The sequence below is a fragment of the Platalea leucorodia genome, assembly GCF_965183815.1.
Source record: "Platalea leucorodia genome assembly, chromosome: 11".
NCBI classification, from domain to species: domain Eukaryota; kingdom Metazoa; phylum Chordata; class Aves; order Pelecaniformes; family Threskiornithidae; genus Platalea; species Platalea leucorodia.
Genome location: NC_138833.1, coordinates 23443446 through 23464565, shown reverse-complemented (window position 1 = coordinate 23464565; position 21120 = coordinate 23443446). Strand labels below are relative to the sequence as shown.

At 52.6% G+C, this 21120-nt stretch overlaps 1 protein-coding gene across 2 annotated transcripts in view; it reads right to left on the bottom strand.

Annotated features, from left to right (window-relative positions):
• Nucleotides 1-4777: 4777 nt before the first annotated feature.
• The window catches only part of NEURL1B (neuralized E3 ubiquitin protein ligase 1B), a gene marked incomplete at both ends in the record, with an annotated part of 94721 nt that continues 78378 nt past the window's right edge, over nt 4778-21120 (bottom strand). For both annotated transcript variants that reach the window (XM_082323764.1, XM_082323765.1), the window contains 4 exons: nt 4778-5022; nt 5857-5982; nt 6937-7644; nt 10036-10596. In XM_082323764.1, the coding sequence (XP_082179890.1) occupies nt 4778-5022; nt 5857-5982; nt 6937-7644; nt 10036-10596 (1640 nt within the window). The remainder of the gene's footprint in view (nt 5023-5856; nt 5983-6936; nt 7645-10035; nt 10597-21120) is intronic.

Sequence of the window (21120 nt, the reverse complement as noted above, 5' to 3'; positions counted from 1 at the left end):
GGAGAAATTCGGGGCCTGTGACATAACCTGGAGCATTGCACCAGCGTGGCCACGCGGGGCCAGCCCCACCTCGGGCAGCTCCTTGCAGCTGGCACGGTGCCGCACCGTATCCCCATGGGCACGCTGCTCCCGGCGCTGAGCAATGCCGGCCGCTGCCCAAATCTCCAGCGCTCGTGTGGCCGTGCTGCGAGCGGAGCTGGCAGAGTGCTAATGAGAGCTGGGCTTCGGCCACGGGAGGCTGTTTGGGCTGGTACGTGCGTCACGGCACCCAGGCTGGCAGAGGGGCGGAGAGCGGCGGCGGCCGCGGGCGCAGGTGGTGGGAGCGGGCAGTGGGCCTCCACGCTCTCCCCGGGGCTTGGGCCGGCAGCGGCTGGAGCGGGTGCATCAGACAAATGCCAGGTCGCTCCATGGCCTGAGACCGGCAGCATCCGTCTGTTGGCAGCTCACCAGGCTCAGCTCTCTGGATAAAGCGGGGCAGCAGAGTTTATAAAAAGGCATTTTGGCACAAATGGTCATTGTCGCGCTCCTGTGCCACCTGCAGCTCGCAACGGTTTTCGTGCAAACGCTTGTCTATGGCCGTGTTCTTGCCAGGGCAGAGTGATGAATGAATTCTTCCACGCCCATTTCAACCACATCTGAGGCTGCTTGACTGGTGTCTGGCTTCAGCGGGCCACGTTTCGGCATATAAACAGTTTACAGAGCAGCCTTCTGTTGGCCTCTGCTTGTGAAATAAAGAGCCGGGCATTGCTACAAAACACAAAAAAAATGAAAAAAGAAAGACAAACAGAAAAAAGAAAAAGCAGCCCTCTGCCCCGTCTGCATCACCCCTCCCCGCGCCAGCCGGCGCGGTCCCCAGGCTGCCGCGGGCCCAGGAGCGGGGCCGGGCTGGCAGCTGCCTTGCTTGAGCCGCCGCAGGTTGGATGAGGAATTTGGGGTGCTTGGAGAGGGCATCTGCCACAGGACCCCTGCCTCTGGGCCCTAAAATACACCCTGATGCACTGCAATGGCCGGCCAAACTGTCAAGAGTTCGCAAAGTTAAATGATCCAGGAATTCCCCCGCCCATCAAGGGACTGAGCAGCCACTGTGCAGCGGCCCCCCGGGAGCAAAGCAAAGCTCACACGAGGTATTTAAAGCTCGCAACGTTTGTCTTCTGGAGCAGGTGCCGGAGCCGAACGGAGGTGCCCTGCCTCTAGTATTGGCATTGCCACGCTTTGGAAAGAAAGGATTTGCTCACCCATCAGGTCAAATGCTTTTAAACATCCCGGAGCACTCTTTACAAGCCAAAGTTTTATTTGTTTCATAAACAAGTAAAATTATATTAATGTAAAACAGGTAAATGGACAAAAGTAAAACACACAGCACTGAACACAACGCTATAGAGCACTGACAGGTACAAGTGCAGCTCCCTCCCTCGTGCGATGCCCCCCCCGGCCCCCAGATGATTTGCTTGAAAAGCCCAATACAGAGGTCCAAAATCTGATTCAGCTTAAACATGACGTACAGGTCACAGTACTGAATCATAAAGGTAACGATAAGAGAGCAACCGTCCCGGAAAGGGGGAAGGTAAAAGAGTTCCCCCAGCTCCTCTTTTTCTTTCTTTCTTCCTTCCTTTTTTTAATTTTTAAACAAATAGGTTAGGAGGAGAGGGGGGAAATCCATGGAAATAAACACTTTTTCACTCCAATATATATATATATATTAAAAAAAGCAGGGTTCTCAGTGAACACAAAATTCTATAAAACTACCATTGATCTGTGTTGTTTTCTCCCCCTGTTTTTTCTTTTTAAAAGTTGTTTTAAAAAGGATAAAAAGTGCACAGACACCCTATAAGGCACAAACAGATCTCCTGTACAAATCATATATCATTGGACTGTTTAAAAAAAATAGCAATACAAGTACTAACAATTAAATCTGTAGGAGGCTACCTTTTCCTGGAAATCTTTTATAAGAGGCCTATTTTGGAAAATTCCCGTTGCTCTCGGCTAGGCAGGGCGACACGTCCACCGCGCTCGCGTCCCGCTCGCCGCACGGCCGCACTCCGCACCCTGCCGCCTCAAAGAAAAGGAGCTACACCAAACCCCCCCGGGTACGCAGTTAGCCCCGCTCGCTGAGGACCCGAGGCGTCAGCCAAGCAAACGGGCTCGGCTCTGCCCGTGCGTGTAGCTGTGCGCAGCCACCGAAAGGGACCGGGCACCCCGAAAGCGGGACAGCAGCCCCAGGGATGGCTGCTGGCGTTGGCTAGCCCAGACCTGATCCAAGCTAACATCGCTCGCTGTGGATTCGGACAACTTTCCTTCAACTCCGCATCATGCAAAGGCTTCCCACCGCAGCCCGGTCACCAGGCAGGCGCTAACCCCCCCGGCCTTTGTGCTCCCGTGCTTTGCCAGCACCCTGCTCTTAGTGCTGCGCCCGCTGACCGCGGCCGGACCCTGATCCGCAAACGCGGGACCCGGGAGGCCTCTGCGACGGCGACGTCTGCGGTCCCTGGGCAGAGAGCAGCCCGAGGTCTGGGCAAGGCTCCAGCTGCCGGAGAGCTGCCCTCGCTGCCTCCTTTTGCAAAGGTGTAAGTGAACGCACGCCGCGGGCGCGGGGCCGGTGGCCCTGCTGAGGGCTGAGCGCGCTCGGCGGTGGCACAGCCAGGGGCATGAGCCGAGTGTCCAAAAAGGGCTCTGCAAAGCCAGCAGGCACTCGTGCCGGTGCAGCAGGGCAATGGGTGAGAGATCTCACTCTACAGCAGCCTCTCATTTATACACTTAATTAAAATGTTAGCTCTTCAAGGTAAAAAGGAAAAAAAAAAAAGGTTTTCTCCATGCCCTGTGAGCTGGCAGCCACAGCCCGCCGCGGGAGGAGGACGAACTGCTCCCCGATGGCAGAGCAGGGCTGGGACAGGGCCGAGTGCCGGTCGGTAACCAAACGCAGCACCGCCGGCACTGCCGAACCACCACCCGGGCAGCGGCACCGTGAGAGGCGGCAGTGCACCCGCCGCTACCGGCGCCTCGGAGGAGAGAGTGAATGGCGAGGCGAGGTGACATATATCGATGTCAGGCTGCCCCTCTGTGCCCAGAAGCCCTGAAAGGTACAGGCCTTGCTGTTCTTTTTTTTTCTTTTTTTGGACTAAAATGTGGTAATTGCACCTTTCTGAAGAAAGCCTTTCTTACGCACTTGGTGGCACACGGTCACCGAGCTAGGATGACACCAGCCCCTCTCTCATCCTCCCATTTGCATCCTCTCTCTTCCCCTCTTTACAAACCTGGGCCAGCTGGAAAGCGGCCGGGCTCAGGCCGAAGCACTGGACGGGAGCCGTGCGAGCAGGCAGAGGGCGGAGGACGGAGGGCAGCTCCTGCGGGAGCAGCAGGGCGGAGGACACCGAGCCCCAGTGCTGCATGCTCGGATGCTGCCCAGCTCATCCAGGTTGCTGCTGCTTGTAGCTGTCCAATATCACAGCCGAAACCCATTTACCTTTTAAGTCCCAGCATCTAATAATAGCCCCAGAGCCTTTCTCTTTCCTCCTCCCAAGTAAAGCCAAGTGAGATAGATCCCTGCTCATCTCAACAAGTTCTCATCTACTGTTGGGACCCAGTGTCCGGGCAGCTGGGAGCTGTGCTGGGTAAACCTGGAAAGGCAGGAGAAAGAGCAGGTAAAATCAGCACATACACCGTCCCCAGAAAAAAAAGGTGAGCCTGCTGGGACTGGGTCAGAAATGAATTTCTCACCACAGGCTCCAAAAGGGAGGAAGGCTGAGCCCTGCCGCGGCGCTGGCTGCAGGGAAGGGCTGGGGCAGGCGAGGCGGGCGGGACGGTGCGCGACGGCAGCTAGGCCGCCGGCGAAGAGGAGCGGAGCAAAACGCAGGCGCGTGTGCCTGGAGGCGACAAACCCCACCGCTGCGGACGGCGGCAGCCCCGCGCTTTTTCTAAGCCAGGATTGCAGCGTGCCCATCCAAACGTCCCTCTCACCCGCGGGCTGCGATTTACGGCTTCAGCAGCCAGAGGTACGGGCAGCGCCTGAGCTGCCCATCGCCGCCGCCGCCGCTCTGTCGCTGCCGCCGCAGCTGGGGCCGGCTGGGCCTCCCAGCGGGCTCGTGCTCTGGGTCTCGGCCTCCCTGGCCAGAAGTCCCTACTCTGCCACAGAAAATGAAAGCTGCTTTATCCGAGTCCAGACCAGCTTCTCCACGTGCCCCAGAAGCCTGTTCAGGGGGGCAAAACCCAAACAAGTGAGAATCTGGCTGCGCTACTCTTTTGGCCTTAGCTAGTTCCCCTTACATGAATGGACGTGACATTTTCAGATCAGTTTTGTCCACTTTGAACCCTCCCAAGAGGCCCTGTCCTAATTTTGTTCCACCACAGCGCAAGCACCCGGCAGCAGCCCAGAGCTGTTGGGGTTTCAGGGTTGGGAAGCCCAGTGGCACCCGGCACTGACCAAGTGGCAACCTCCCCTTCCCGATCCGCACCACAGCGAGCCTCCTCCGGAGGAGGAGGAGGGAAAAAAAAAGAGCCTTTGCACAGGAAATTTCTCATTTGCAGCTGGGTCAGGTCCAGACCGCAATTCCCCGGATTCGGCCGTGGGCACACAGCCTGGCCGGCACGGCAGCCGTGCCTTTGGGCCCCACATGATCCTCAGCTCAATTTTATCCCTGAATTATGCCCTACCAGTCAAATAAGGAAACACAGATAACGAGCCACTTGATAACGACTGACCAGCACGATAACCCATAAGCAGGGACGGAAAGGCATGGTTACTGCTAGCGGCGTTCCCCCTTCCTACAGCCCGAGCCGGGCGCTAAGGGCGGTATATTTTAATAACATCTTTGATGACCCGTCGGCAGATTGGGCAGCAGGCGTTGAGCTGCTTCTTCAGCTTAAGACCGCAGGTGTTGCAGAGGCACATGTGTCCGCAGGTGTAGATCACCGTGTCCACCTCGCTGTCAAAGCAGACGGTGCATTCCCCGTTCTTGCTGCTGGATGGCTCCGGAGGGGGGAAGACGGGAGAGATGGGGGGGCTCAGGGGGGAGCTGGGAGCAGTCACTGCGAAAGAGGAGGAAGGAACGAGATCATTTGGTCACCAGGGTGGCGCAAACCTGACGCTGTACAACACACACGCTCTCAAGTCAATTTTTAAGGCTCTCCCTTCCTTAGTCATTGCCTGGTTCATTCGGCCAAACAAACCCCAGCGTATTCTAGCCAGCAGCACTGGTACAGCTCTGGGCAGAGCCTGCCATCCCTTTTCTACAGATGGGGCAAGCACGGCTCGCCTGGGCTTCCCCAAACAGGGCTGTGATTTTTGCACACCCATTCCACGGTGTGGGTGTGCAGAGCCCCGCTCGCCCTGAAGGAGCTGTGCTCCACGCCGGGTGCTCCTGCGTCTCGCCGGCCGTGCCGGATGGCTGCAGCACTGCGCAGCGGCAGCACGTGCCGGGGACGGTACTGGGCAGGGCACTCGGGGCCGTCTGCCTGAGACCCAGACACCAGCACGTGAGCGCTTACGTGGGTACCCCTCTGGCAGCGGAGCCCTGGCAGTGCAGAAAGCAGTGGTCTGGGGGCTGCAAGACCCCCAGACACGATACCGCACCCCCCGCCACTGCAGCACTGCTGCTGCAGCAAGGGCAGCCCCGCAGGGACCGCTTCCATTACACAGGCTGACAAAGTGGGAAGCAACATGCAGCCCTTCTTCAGGCCGTGAAAATCCTCCCACCACTTTGTGTTTTCTTCCAGTTATTTCTGTTGGCCTCACAGGAGATGTAACATCTCCCCCCTTAACCTTGCCCTGCTGTCTTGCGCAGCCCCAGCATCATCTATCAGCCCGATTCCTGTCCCGGCACAGCCAGCGCCGCCGGGTGCCGAGGGCTGGGCTCTCCTTACCGAGCGATGACTCTGAAGCAGACGACGACCTGTTGACGCTGAAGGCCATGTCCGAGTCGCTGTCGTACTGCGAGCCGCCGGGGGATCCTGAGGGAGAGACGGTCACTGGGCTGGACTGCACCGTGCCTGCGAACACAGGAGAGAGCTGAGCCCGCCGCGGGGCCGATGGACACCCAAACCCCAGGGAAATGCCCCTCAGCCCGGTGAGTTGCTCCCAGCCATGTGCACAGGGCCCTCGAAGGTAAAGTCCAGCTGCTGAGTTAAGTGCTGCCCCTCAGGAACGCTACGGGTGCATGATTTTGGATGCGACCTCCAGGGCCTGGACCTCGCGATGCCATTGTACAATTTCTGGTCAGTGCTTCAGCGAGGCGAGCACCAGGTTATCTGCCAGCCATCACCTGGGGTGCAAAGTCACTGCCCCGCAGTCCCGGTCTCTCCAGCAGCAGCAGCCTCAAGCTATCACTGTCAGATCAGGGGCAGCTGGGCAGGGGCATTGCTTTAAATGAGAAAAACCTGCTTTACAAAGTCATCAGCATCTGCTTTCCTGGCAGAATCGTTAACGAGAGGAAAGGAGAAGCACTGTAACTGGTCACCAGCAACAGATCAAAAGTGGCATCTGCCACCCGAGCTGTGGCAGTGCTTGGGGAGCGATTACTGTCCATCAGCAACACACGTGCTTAAACCAGAGCCGCGCTCACAAAAATCATTGCCCTTACCAAGGCAGGAGTTTAATACCTGTTGGCTGGAATAGTGGGTTTATAAAGAATCCCTTTTAAAAACAAACCCTCTGAAAAACCAGCTGTCCCCCCGCCAGCCATCCCTGCCTCCCTATCTGCTGCTTATTTTCTCTCTCAAGTCTCATCCTTTTCGGGGGGATTTATATAGGCTGCATACATCTCCGTGACAGCTACCATGTCTCGCTCACTCCTGTTTGCAAACGCAAGGTGAGATCAGGAGCTGCTCCCTCGCACCGGTGGCCACCGGCTAAAGGCAACACTGCAAACCTGTAGCTCCCGTTCTGGCCCAGGCAACGTCGCCCGCCAGGCGCTCCCCATTATCGTTTCTTTTGGCTGCACTTACCCAGTATTTTGAGCTGGTTGATTACACCGTGGATTGTAAAAAACACCCAGAGAGACTGTGAGGTGTCCACGCACATTAGCATTCCTCGGCTGGCTCCATTCACCCCGTGGTGCACCTCTCCGTTCGGCAAGACCATGAAACTGAGAATGTCGCCGCTGTTGAGGACCGGGAACGCTCGGTAAACCACCCAGTACTCCTTGCGGTCCAGGAGAAAGTCTGGATCTGCTGGGAGCTCATTTGTCCGTAAAGTACTCGGATCACAAGAAGTGATGCCAAATGAAAGGGCCCCATAGTACGGCAACCCAAGATGTCCTACTTCCACAAAGAGGCTTTCACCGATGTGCAAAGGCCGGTCAGAAAACACCAAAGTCCTATTGCTTTCTTGCCAGTTGGTGCACGCAACCATCCGGTCCTGAGAAAAGGTGATGTCAGGTCCACGGGTGGGGTGGAATCGCAGGTCTGTGTCCAGGAAGGCTGGGACCCCCTGGGCACGCTGCCGTCGGTTTGGGCAACAGGGGATGATGTGGTTGTCTGTCGCAAGTCCTGGAACCCGACTTAGGTTTAGGTTTGCAATTTTGGCCACCACTTGGTTATTCTCCAGTTCGTTGTTATTGAAGTTGGCTGAATCATGGTTGCTCTGCGGAAGGCAAGTGCTGAGACGGGCAGTGCTGAGACGGGCAGTGGTCATGGTCTCTGCAAACATGCTATCTGTGAGATAAACCCAGTGATAAGGGACATTAGAGTCAAGACACAATTGCCTACTTTTACGGTTACAATTGTTATTATTTCAGCCTACAGATTATCTGAATTCTGTTCCTCTGAATGGAAAAACAATGGAAAAATTAGTCAGAGGTCAACCACTAATGAAAGGCTGGCGGTGGAGAGTCTCATGTGCAGCAGGCAGAGAAATGGCTGCATCTTGGCACGAGCTGAGGAAAAACAAGTGTTATGCAGTACGCATGGAATCTGGGAGCTCCTTGCGCTGGTGAACTGGGAAAAGCTGTAAACCAGTGTGGTCCTGCAGCTTTCTCAGTAGAGGGGACTAATAGGTTTGAGGGTGCTCTGTAAAAGAAGGAAACATCTCAATATCTTGTTGTCCAAAAGCCTTGTGCAAGCCAAATGTGCAACGCCGCGCTGGGCGAGGGAGCGCGAGCAGAACAGATATCCCTTTCACGCTCCCTGTCATTGCCCCACCACTGCGAGGTGTCTGGGCACAGGTGTGTCCAAGAGAGCTCATTTTACAAGACGGTTTCAAGCCTCGTATCTCCGGGGTGTTCACACCACTGCAGAGATTTGGAATTGAGAGCTTGTCACAAAAGCTGCTTGCAAACAAAGATCTTTCTTTACAGTTAGAGAGTTATTTTCCCCTTTCACAGCAAAGGGAAAGGGAGGATGCTGACTCTTAATTCATCTCCTAGATTTTCACCTCGGCAAGTAAGAGTAAGACACATCCAAGCTTCACGATGCTGAAAGATGTATTTTGTGCATCTGTATTTGGGCTGTATTGCACAGTTTTTTCGACTCGCAAAGTTTTGGGAGGAGGAGACAGAGACAAACGTGTCCGCTATGACACCACCGCGTCCGTAGCAAAGAGGCTGGGTCCCCTGGTGCCCCAGATGGTTGAGCATGGCCCTGATTCCTGGGGTACCTTGTGGGGCTTGGTACTTTATTAAAACAAAAAATCAGAGTACAGGTGCCCTCAGGCCGAGTTGTTCACTCTGCACACTTGGATGCCACGGGCAGGACTGGGGGTGGGGGGCAGAAATAAACTGCATTTCATTTTTCTAACTCTAATCTAACGAGGAAGAAGGACTGCTCTGGTGAAGCGGCTGCACCGGCCAATACAGCAAATGCTCCTTCACCTCTGTGATGGGCACCAGAGGCTGGAGTGCGTCACAACTGCAATTACAGGATAAGCTACTGCTAAGGTTTAATTACACGTTTGAGGCAGAGCAGGCAGGGCAAAGTGTTGTTTATGTGTAGCCTTCTCGGCTGTAAAATAATTGGTACCATTCAGAAGAACGCGTGAGGGAGCTGCCTGCCCGCCGGCGTGCCCATTTCACAGCTCGTGGCCGGTGTCCGGTCAGCGCGAGGCTGGGGGCACCAGCCCCTCGAGCAGGCGCAGCCCAGCCTGGCTGCTGGAACCACCTCAGCTCCTAGCAGCCTGCAGGAAAGGGCAACACTTCCTATTTTTAAAAGGATTCCCTGTGGGGTAGACTAGTTCAAAACACTCCATCTAACACTGAATTCATTTGAAATTTCAGTGCCGTAAAAGTGACGAAAGGGAATTCATTCCATGGCAATGGGCTCAGTTCGCTCATGGGAACAAATTCATCCCTCCTGCAGCCCTCCCCACGGCTGATGCTGGTAAATCGGGCAGGCAGCCCCTGAACGCCGCGATCTGCTTAGGGGCGAGGGGAGCTGCGGCACGCGGTGGCAAGGATCCCGAAGCGCCCAGCAGCTCACGCTACATTTTCTCATCGCTCTTCAGCTGGCGGGCTCCATCCTGTGCTGCAGCCGGTGCTTTGCAGACATACGGTGATGCTCATGTATAAGAGAGGCTAAGTGGGGTTACAGCTGCAAATACAGCTTCTTAAACTGCCAGTCTAGGTGGGGACCAAGGCCAAGATTTGAGAGAGGGGCTGGGGAAGGGTGCCAGGAAACTCCTGGGGAATGGGTCGCACTTTTCCAGTGGGCTGGCAGTAACTGGTAGCTGGGAAAGAAGAGGGGAAGCCAGAGCTGGCCACCTTTGTCTCCTCAGTCCCTGGGACCTTGCACCACGTTTTTCCATGCCACAGCAGCACATCTAGCTCAGGAAAAGCTGGGTAAAGTCAGATTTAAGGTTTCCATCTAGCCCTTCACGTGGCTGCTATAATGCACAGCTTTAGGACTTTCCATCACTGACATCTCTGAAATACATTGCTTTCTGGATCCCCACTGCTGGAAAATATAAAGTGGTTAATTTGTAGTACGAAACCAACAGTAAATTAGTTTTCTTAAGTGTCCCATAGAAATGATCAACCGGATAGGTCATGCATCTTTTCTCCATGATCATGCCTTTGTGGAAAGAGCAAGCCATGGGCCGAAATACACACTTACCTAGTATCTGCACTTCATGGGTAATTCCATAGACGTCTATGAGTGCCCAGAGAGGACCGGAAACTTTGATACCACAGTGAAACAATATTGGCTCCTCGTCATTAATACTGTAGAAGACTCTCCCATGACGGTCAACCCAGAAGGCCAAGATATTGTCTCTCACGGCAAACCTCTCTGGCAAAGCTTTGGCCCAGTACCCAGGTCGGGTCACTAGGTCCGGGCAGGCGTACTTTGGTATCTCGTCAGAGCTCATCTGCGATGGGTCGTGAATGGTGAAGCCGAAGCGTAGGGCCCCGCTCCAGCCGTGGTGCACAGCCACCAGCTTCAGCCTGACTTTCTCGTAGAGGTGGATGGGCCGGTTGGTGAAGGTGACCCCGTTGCAGAAACTGTTCCTCCGCGTGGCCTTGCGGGAGTGAGCGTCCAGACGCACGTTCTTGCCTTTGGCTTGGGAGTGGAAACGCGGCGGCTCCGTGATAGCGAGGACCGAGCGTCTCTCATGGCTGCTGTTGGGCAAACTGTAATAGGGGCGGCTGGAGACGGAGCGGGTCTGGTGGCTTGTGTCTGCAAAAGGAGAAACCAGGGGCTCCGTCAGCAGTGCTTGACCTGAGCCACGCGTTAGCTCAGCCCGGGCAACTGCACTGGCTTGCCACGCGTGCTTTGCGTTACTCGCTGGGAACTGCACTATTTAATTTTAATATGCTGTGCTTGGCCACAATCTGCTCTTTGTTGCACCAGTTTGGCCCTCAGCTTTATACAAATACAAGGCAAATGTGGCTCCCGAGGCAAAGGTTAGGCAGCTTCCCCTCTACGCCCTGCAAAGCTGGATGAAAACGAACAGCCTTTTGTTCCCATCAGATGCATCCTATTGCACTCGGAAAGGCCTAACGCTTGGGACTGTGGCTCCAAGTTTCCTATTTACAAGCACGTGCTGTTAAATCACCAGCTGGTGGCCAGAGTCACACCACCTCCGGGAATCCTGGCTGTTACGATCAGAGGTGCTCAAGATGAACGCGGGTGTAGGATACTGCTTTTTTGGGGACACGCAGCCATTGGTTTCTCTGTCCCTTAATTTTGTAACGATGAACAGGAGCTTTTGAACAACACAGATAAACCAAGACATCGAGCAGCTGGAGCACTACCTCTGCCTCAGCAGACTGTTCTTCCAAAACTTTCAACCCAGCCCCTGGTTCAGCTATCAGATGCAACTGGCACATTAAGGAACATTTCATCCCACAAAGCCTCGCCTTTACACAGAACCTCCCATTTGAGCTCAAAGCACTTTATAAATGATGATTGTTTTCAGCTTCACAGCACCACAGATGGCACAGAAATCCTGCCATCCTCGTTTTACAGATGGGAGAAGGAGAATTTATGGGTGAGATCTTGCAGCATTTAAAGTCAATAGCAATTTCTAGACCAATTTCAAGAAAAGCAGATTTGAGGCCTGAAGTGAAGTTCACACAAGCGTGAAGCAGAAATGAAAAAAGCTGAACTTTTCATCTTAAGCCTTAGCTGTAAGTTCCCTGTGCGGAGGCAATCTCTTTTGCATATCCCTGAGCACATGGGGTCCTGCTCCGGGATCGGGGGTCCCATGACCACCACCACCACGGTGTTACGGGCACTTTGATCTCCCCGTTGCCCACCCGCCCCACTTCTCCTCCTCTCTGCACCTGGCTTTGTAGATTTTTAAAGCAAAAATGGAAGGCATCCTGGGTGCTCAAAGTCATCCTGTTAAATATAAAACTGCATCACATGCACACATTTATTTTGAAATATTTTGCCACGTTTGAGGCTTTGGAAGCCGCCTGCCTGGCCCTTCCTTCAAGCTGCTTCCTCCCTGTGTAAAACCCCTGGCTTTGCTTCGTGGCAAGGGAAGGATTTTCTGCTGCTTTCCTCTCTTGGAGAGAAACACCAGAAGACCCCGGGAGCTCAGCTGGGAAAGCTGGCAGGAGAGCTGCCCTCGTGACACCTTTTTTGCAAGCAAACCCATACCAGGTAGGGCAGCGAGAGGCTGGGACTTGCATTCGTGTCTGAACTAAGAGGGGCTCTAAGCAACCGCTGCCTTTGCAAATGCAAGAGAAGGGGGGTCGCAGGCAAGCTCTGAAGACAGGCTTCGCCCTTGAAATCAGGCAGCTGCAGCAGGAATCAAAGAGCTACAAAGGCAAAAAGCTCCTGTTTGCATCAAGAAAGAAAAGATCAGTCCTAAATTTTGACAGGCAAATGCAGTGGCTAAATAAAAGGTCTTTTGTATCTCTTCATTCGTATTGCACGTGACAATCGCTGCATAGCACAAGGTAATGGTTAATCCCGTTGTGCACTAATATAAATAAATACATCCTTGCTCTTACACCAGTGGGGAGTTTGCCATTTCCATGCCAAGGCCACGAAGGCAGAGTCCTGGGGGAGGTGGAGAAGCCCCCCCGGGTATTAAATCCCCCTGGGGTGGTCCTCTGCCCGGCACAGCATCTCCCCTCGCAGCAGTGCTGCGGGCCAGGCTTCCCCGGGGCTCTCCCAGTGCAGGGGGGGTTCCCTGGGTCTGCGGGGTCAGCCCTGGCCATGCTTGCAGGAGGTATGGGTATTCCTCTCGGGTATTCCCAGGAGAAAGCTCATTTCTTGCCTCCCGAAGAGCTAAAATGCAGAAGATGGCTGCTTTCAGCACAGACCCACCCGCGGCTCATGTGGGTGCTGCTCCATGTGTCTGCCTGCAAATGTTCCCAAGAAATGATGCTGCTCCATAGGAAAGATGGTCTGGGGTTTCCTCAGCAGAGAGAGGCACAGTGGCATGAACCCAGCCAGCACATAGTGCTGGGCGAGAGACCCTGAGCAGCGAGGGGTGAATCCTCTCCCGGCCATGCTTTCCCACACCGGGTCCCCATTTTCCATCTGGATTCACAGAGCCTTTGCGCCGTTCAGCTGGGACGGGGGTTAGGCAAAGCCACCGACGGGTGCTGCTGGGACAGCCTCCGAGGGGCTCCTGCGGGACCCGGGGGGCTCGGTGCTGCTCTTTCACATCACACCCTGCCTTGCTGGGTAATAGCCTCCCCGTGTAGAGAAATCCCCATTTTATAACCCACTGAGCTGCATTTTTTTCTAAAATGGTTAAAAATAACTCCCCTGTGAAAGCGAGTGCCCTGGCTTCAATGTCCCCATGTTGGCCAGAAGGAAGGAGGGAAGAGAGCTTTAGTTCCCCTGTCCTCTCCGCTAGCACGAGAATCCCCTGCTTTCCTCCCCTGTGCCGCAGCAGCCTTCCTCCCCCACCGACCCGCCAGAGAAAGGACCCGCAGAAAGAGGGAGCGTGGCAGGAGGCGATGCCCTCCGGCGCTGCCCTCCGGCACAGCTCCCGGGCAGGGACTTCTCACGCCGCTTTCGGAAAGCGCAGAGGAGCGAGGCGGGAGTGACAGCGGCAGCGGCACGACGGACGGAAGAGCGATGACATGGGCACCCACTTCAAACGCAGCTCTGGGTCCACCCTGCCAGAGAGGAACTTGGGGCCAGGGTTTGGCTTATTTTGTTTTGTTTTTTTAAAAACAGGAAAGCATATTGTGGCTAAACAATAGGAAAATCTCCAGAAGGAAATGAATGGATAATTTATTTATAATGGCGTTCCCCCCTCGCATGAACACCTGCTGGTTGCCACCAGGAATAAAGGCTGACACAACCAAGGCAGGGGAGGCAGAGCTTGCCCACTGAGACGCGCCTGAAGCCGAGCTTGGGCATGTGCTTTACTCCTTACGTACTGAAGGGGACCGGGCAAGCTCAACAGGATGTTTGTGCCTTTGAATGGCCTTAATTTGCGGCTCGGCTTCCATAGTTTGGATGGCATTTCAGTCCCTCTGCTATTTCTCCAAACCCTCCCCTCTCCCGTCTGTGCTTTCCCCCCCAAAAGCCCGTCAGTGGGATAATGACAGCCACGCTGGTGGCAGAAATGCCACCCTACCAAGGGTGCCTGATGCCGTGACAGGCAGCTCAGAGCTACGCCAACTCTTTTTTTCAGCTATGAGATTCCTACAATGCTTTGAGAAAGCAATTTCTTCTCTTTATGCCTCACTTCCCTGTCTAACACAGAGTAATAGTATTCCTCCACCTCGCAGGAAGCTAAAAGGATTAAAAAATACAAGGTTCTCAAATACTTCAGTCCTTGAGCCCTGTAAGCATGTCAGTGGGCTGGCTAGATCATCAAAAGGGACATGAACCCCCCCCGGGTCCCCTCGGGTGATGTTTTGGGGTCCCACCCAGCATTTTGCTTCTTTACATTCTGGAGTTTTCCAGCTTTCATCCTTACTCTCCCTGCAAACTGCAAACATGATGCTCGCAGCACGAGTCCCTCAAACGCACTGGCAGGGCTGCAGCAAAGATGAAGCAAGCCAGGAAAATGGAAGAAAAAGCTGAACTGAAGGATTAAGAACGGTGTCGGGCTCCTCACTGAAACCTGCAGAAGAAACCCTGGCTGGAAGGCAGCATTTCCATCCACATGGGCTGCACTGAAATACATTTGGGTTATGGGGACCCATGCTCTCAGCTGCAAGCAGCTATCACACATCTGAAACTTCACCTCCTTTCCAAAAGGCCAGCACATTTATTTCTTAGGTTATGCTGACCTTTGGAGAGGTATTTTAACAAACATGCACTTTGCATTTCAAAAAGGTACAGCAGGCAGACCCTGGACAAATTCCACATATTTATCATGGTTCCAGTTCTAAAAATAAACATTTTTTTCACCCATTTGTTCACAGCATCGGGTTCGCTATGGCACTGTAATCCCACTGACAGCAGCAGACAAAATTCAGAACAAGAGCTCTCTCCAAGGCTGCTGCTCGCCGGGGCGCGGGGCGGAGGAGGCTGCTTAGCTGGGGAGCTGACCTTAAGCCAGACTGATCCTGTCTTCACTTGCCCTGACAAGCCAGCAGGAATAACGCCACAGAAAGCCCTAAAATGAGGGAGAGGAGAGTAACGTTCAAGGAGACCAGAGCTACAGCAGAGCTGCGAGGAGGGCAGCCCGGCAGCTGGAGGAGGAGGAGGAGGGCACTGCCTTCCCGATGCGCCACGGGTCAATTCCCAGTCTGCATGAACTCTACAACCACTGCATCAAAAGACATTCCCTGGCTCCCACACCGCTTTCCTGAGGACCCCCTCCAAGTAAATCCATGACGGAAGACGTGCAGGATCACGAGGCAAGCAAATTACGGGGCAGCCAGGTGCCAAGCAGGGCTGCAGACTGGATAAAGCAAGGATGTCACGGAACAGACATGACTGGGACCGCTACCCCGTGGGTGGGAGCTCACAGCAGATACAGCTCATCAGCATGCAGCTGGAGCCTGGTCTCCCCGTGTTGTTCAGAGAAAGGCTGAAAGGTAGCAGCGTGCAGCCTGAAATCCATCCATTAACGCTCACTGCACAGGCGAAGGGGAATCCACCTAACACGCCGCCGTCTTATCTTTATGGCTGCTGCTTTATCAGTAACACTAGAACTTTTTCCTATTCCAGTAGATAGGTCGCTGCTGCTGCAGCAACCCTGTTGAACATTAAACAAGGCATCTGGAGAGAGGGGGCAGGTGGCTGTTGCTCTGAAACAGGAAAATCCCAACATCTGGGGACAAACGCGGTCAAGTTTACTGCATGATCGCAAGCTTGTAGAAACAGCCCTCGAAGACTGAAAGTCAATCACGGCGCGGTCCTTGCCGTGCTCGTACCACTGCATCTCTGCTGCCGGAGACGACGCAGCCGCCCGCGGGCTGGAGCCTTGCCGGGGGCTGGAAGAAGCAGGCCAGGCTGCTGCTGCAGATAACAAACACTAACAGTAACATGAAACAGGATTCTGCTCCGGCGCGATCTTATCTTCTGAGAACAAGAGATAAAAATCTGTTCACATATAAATTTAGTGCGCTGCCTAGACATTTTTTTTTTTTAATACAGAAAAATGTGTTGGGGAGCTCTGCGGGAAGACTGGTGTCACCTATTCCATGCTCACCAGTGTGAATTTGTAAAGTTAGGCTACCAAATCCACTATAAGGCTGCTACAAAAAATTGGCCTCATTTCCGAATGTCCTGCTGGCTCAAACACTGGGAAACTCAACTTGACAATTAATAAATATCCCCCATATAAATTCCTGTGGTTTGCATGACCAGCCCAGAGCCTGGCTTTGATGTAAAGGTCTCCCAGCCCAGTCCTCTAACCTGAGACAAATTTCCAGGGAGTTAAAACCCCCACATGGTTCACCTGCAATAGATACAGAAATTGAGGCATTAAGAGGAGATTGAAGAGCCTGTAGTGAATTGCAGAAAATGTGACATTTTTTAGGATACTAATTTGGGAAGGAGGGGAGGAGGAAAGACAGAAGTTGTTTTTTCACTAAAAGAAGGTGTGCTGTGGCACTGAGGTAACTCTCGATGCAAGCATCTCATGGACATGTGGCATTTCTCATTGCAAAACAGTCCAGAAAAATCCCTGGCAGAGAACAAGGAATGACTTTAACTCGCAACATCACGTTGTGCCGGTCTCCACGAGGATTTTCAAGTGAGAAAACCCTCTTGCTTCTGTGGCTAATGCTTGAAACCAAGCATTTTATGGGGGATTTAAAAAAAAAAAAATGCTAAAATCCATTGTTTTCTAGGCAGAGGCTAATGACACATTTATTCTGGTCTTCTAGGTATTCCTCCATGAAAGCAGAGAGGTATTTCCCAACAGCATTAGGCAAAATCCTTTTGTTCCGACCCTTTTTCTCAAACAAGCAAACGGGCAATTCCAGCAGGACCTTGCAGTATTTGCCAGGCTGCTCCATCCCCTGTCTCCCGCCATGTCCCCGGGAAACGAGCTCCTGCGTCCTTGCTCCTTTCAAATTAAGCCCTTTCCTTGCGGTGGGGAGCTCATACAAATGCAAAGTTCAACCACATCGTTTAAAAGACTGGTTGCCTTGATAGGAAAGCCAACGGCAGGGCTCAGCGCTCCTGGTTAACCGAACGTCACATCATGACACAGCATCGGAGCCAACAGACGGCAAGTGCAGTTGAATCTCCAAGATCCACCAGCTGCCTCAAAGCAGAAAATAACCCATGACAGAAGGCCTGCTCCAAGGATGAAAAGTGCCGGCAGCAAATCTTCCACGACCCAGAAGTGATCGCAGAGCCCCAAAGACTGGGGAGAGCCAGTGCTCCCCCAGATCAGGCAGGAATACTCTCCCAACCCACTTCTAGACCTCCTGCTTGACTTTGCTTTTAGGTGGTAAAGGAAATCAAACTTGACACAAAGAAAGCCAGTGCATGGCATTTTCAGAGCAAAGTGGGGCGCCCTGAGCTAAACCAATATGGTCTTGTGGGGCAGGCTGTACAAGCAGGGTCTGCTATCACAAAACCTACTGCCGGGTCTGCAAGTATAGGTAAGTCCACCTACGCTCACCTCCGTCTCCCTGTTCCCCCATCTCTCTCCTGTTGTGCCTCTCACTGTGTGCATGCATGAATTCCACTGCAAAGTTGGCCCCATCTTTATTACAGGTTTTTAGTTCTCCTGCATATAAATAGCACTAAGAATACACAGAAGCCAGCGATTAAGCACGGAGAAAAATCTCCTCTCCCCCGTATTATAAGCGAATCTGGGTCAATGAGTCTGCAACTCTAGTAACAAATTCTTAGACTTGGTTAATGAGAGACAGAGCGAGAGCGAGCGGGAGAGGGATGGAGAAAAGGCAGGGTTCATGCCTTAATCCCTGCTTAAGTCTTTCGGTGCGAGCGATGAAAGCAGCTGCATGATAGATGAGGAGCCTTGGAAATGGCACAGCTTATTGTAATCCGTTCTATGGCCTCGACGCCCAAGTCCACTGGCTCGTGTCAGTCAGGAGGCCGTGCTCACGAGCCAAAGAGCTTTGAAAGATGCCAGGGATTTGAAAGTCATAAAATACGGGATGCAAAACTAGATGAAACTTTTGGCTACTGGCTAAAGATAAAAACATCTTGTCAAAAATAACGTCAGCCACTCTTCCTATGGCTTATTAGGAATTTTTGGACTATGTTCTCACTAATACACTGCATATGCAATGCATATGATTTCATACACCAGGAGAGCAGACCTGTGCCTCTTACTTGATGTATTGTGGTTTTGCAAAATTGTTACCCTCTTTAGAAAGTTAAGTTTAACTTGGGGAGAGCAGAGGGCTGCTCAGCTCACTTTATCTTCTAGCCCTCAACTCAGAGTCCATAGCACGCTTTTGGGAGGTGATCAAAAGCAATGAGACGTAAGCAGTTGACATCTGTTTAAGCAACTCCACAAATGGTTTTTGAGGACCGCTAGGTTGGGAGACTAAATATTTTCCAAACCTAAATGCTCAGCTTGCCAGTCAGTGATTAAAATATGTATTTTTGTGATCTATTATTTTCATTGTTTTCTAGAAGCAGACAATAAAGTGCATCATAAAGCAGAGAGCACTAAAAGATGTAACACTTCAGGCAGGGAAGACTGGTCTGGAGGAATGAACTCAGCTGGAGACCCAAAGATGGGAGAGGAGCAGAGATGTGGACGAAAAACCTCATGTTCTCCGGGGCAGTTGGGTTCTGCTTTGATTTACTAAATTCATACAGAAATGGGGTCCCATTTCCATGGATTTACAATGCTAAGCTATTTTTTTTCAATGGCTGTTACTTCAGGCAGGTCCGAATCGCACGCCCACCTTCTGATGCATCAATTTTGTTAAATCAAGTGCACTGTGCTCACTACAAGTTAAACCCAGCTTCGAAGGCCAACATCCAAGGATCCCATTTCAACAGTGGTTTTGCTGTTATGTCAAGCACCAGTTTCCTTGTGCATTCCCCTTTTCCACAGCCTGACTCGAGGACAGTCCCACGGCATATATGTCAGGGCGTCTTTTTCTCTAATGACTGCTCCTACAGTCATTAGAGGAGAAGGACTTTGTCTTCAGTGGTTTCAGTGCTCTACGGCATGGCTCAAATATAGATTTTCATGGCATCAAGACAGACACAGAGATATTCTTAATTTTGTAGGCTACTGTGCCACTGGCGTCTGTCTCAGAAACCCCTTCCCCTTCCTCCCTGCTCCAGGCCAGCAGCGTTCGCTGCTGCAGCAGAGGCCGCAGGCGCAGCCTAAGAGCAACCCGGGAGACCCAAACCGTGCCGCCTTAGGGAGCGCTGCTGGTCCCTCCAGGCCTGCGGCCGCCGCGGCTCCTGCTTCAAGGCGGGAAGGGACCGCGTTCGTGTGTCTGCGGGAGACCCATCGTACGGTCCTGCTTCATCACACTGCACAGAAAAGATCCTAGTTACGAGTATTTTTCACAGATTAAAAAACAAACCTGGGTTTGTCTCCTTGCCCCCAATTCCTCTCCATTCATTAATTCTTCACTTCCAAGACAACTTATCCCCAATAGAGAGTATAAACAGCTCGGAACTGTTTTTCAGAGCAATGCTTTATGTTTAAAAAGCATCATTCTGAACCAGTGTTTTCCTTTTCCAATCATGACTGTGATTTGCTTGAAGAGTTACGAGAACATGTGAGCAGCATAATCGCCGACACTGAACCGCTCCATGCCCTCACCTTCTCCCCCGCCGCCAGAGGAGCACGTAACGACCATTAATGCAGACAGACTCCCTCTTTCCAGCGAACCTCTTTTCTTCTGACCAGCTGTACCAGCTCATCTGCACTGGGGATTTATAAATAGTGACCATGTCATTCCAATGTTAATGGCTTTTAATGACATTGGAGAATGAAATGCATTCCCTTTTAATATCCTCAGAGCAGCAATTTTATTCCATCCCATGGTTTCAATACAGGGCTGATGGAAAGAGTGCTGGAGCTTGGCACATCCTTCCCATCAGCCCGTCGACGCGTCGCTTCCAGTGCAGATGGGAACAAAAAGAGGGAAAGAATTTTGTTGATGCAGGAAACCCACCCATCCCCGCCAGACAGGCAGCGTCACGGCACCGCACCGGGAGGGCAGCTTGGGGAACGGGGAGGAAAAAAGATTTGAAAAGTCATAGTGGTGACTTAGCCTGGCTGTCGGTGCATCCTTCTCTGAAAACACCCTAAAAGCCAGCGCTTACGTTGTCTTCATCCCTCTGAATTCGGACTGCATACAATTTATACTTATGCCCTTCCCGCCTCAGAAAGCGTGTTTGGAGCAAGGCCCGGACGCCGGTGTGCCGTCGGAGCCCTCCCCGGCTCTGCCTGTGTCCCACACTACCACGCTACAGCTGAGCTGTGCCGCGGGCGATGCGCGAGCCGAGAAGCGTTACCGGCTGAGCGCGTTTTCCACGCTCGGTAAAAACACGAGAAAACTTTCCCATAAGCACGGGAATTGTCCAGCAACAGGGCTACAGAGGAAGAAAAGCAGCAGATGAAGGGCGAGAGCAGCACCCAGAGCGATGCTCCGGCAGCAGAAAGGAGAGCCTGGCCGTTCATTTCCGCCTTCGACATTTTCCAAGAAAACCTTATGCTAAAAGGAACAAACCTGCTATTTTCCTTTGCCTCCAATTTGTTACAGAAGCCTCTTCCGTCTTTATCTCCTCTCTTCATAGTGGTTCTAAGGATCTTTTTTTTTTCCTCTTAATTACAACTTCTCTTTACTCAGAGGACAGGAAAGAATTCAGTTTAAAAGAAAAAACGGTGGAGCTATTTCAGTCCAAACAGGGATGGATAACCAGAGAGCCATTAGACTTAACGGTGGCACCCATACAGGGCTTTTGATCTGGCCTAAGGGAGCCGCAAAACCACAGGAAAAGGGGAAAAAAGGCCTCTAGGAAGATATTCTTTCCAGCAAGCCCTGCTCCCAACATGGGGCAGCATTTTTAAACGTTGTCCACAGTTCCTTTTATATTTACACACAGTTTAAACAGGGATCTGGCAGCGAGAGGGGAAAATGCTTTGGGAGGAACGCATGGCTGAGGAAGCTAAATAAAGAAGTGGCCAGGTCTTCAATCATCCTATATTTTATATATACAAAGGCTGCGATTCCACTAAGCTTTTCCGAAACAATATGTGAAGAATCCAAAACAGGGCAAAGGGATGGGAATAACTGGTTACAATTAAATCGGGGGGGGGGGGAAAGCACAGCTCTTCCACTCTGCCAGCCTCGTTTCCCTGATTCG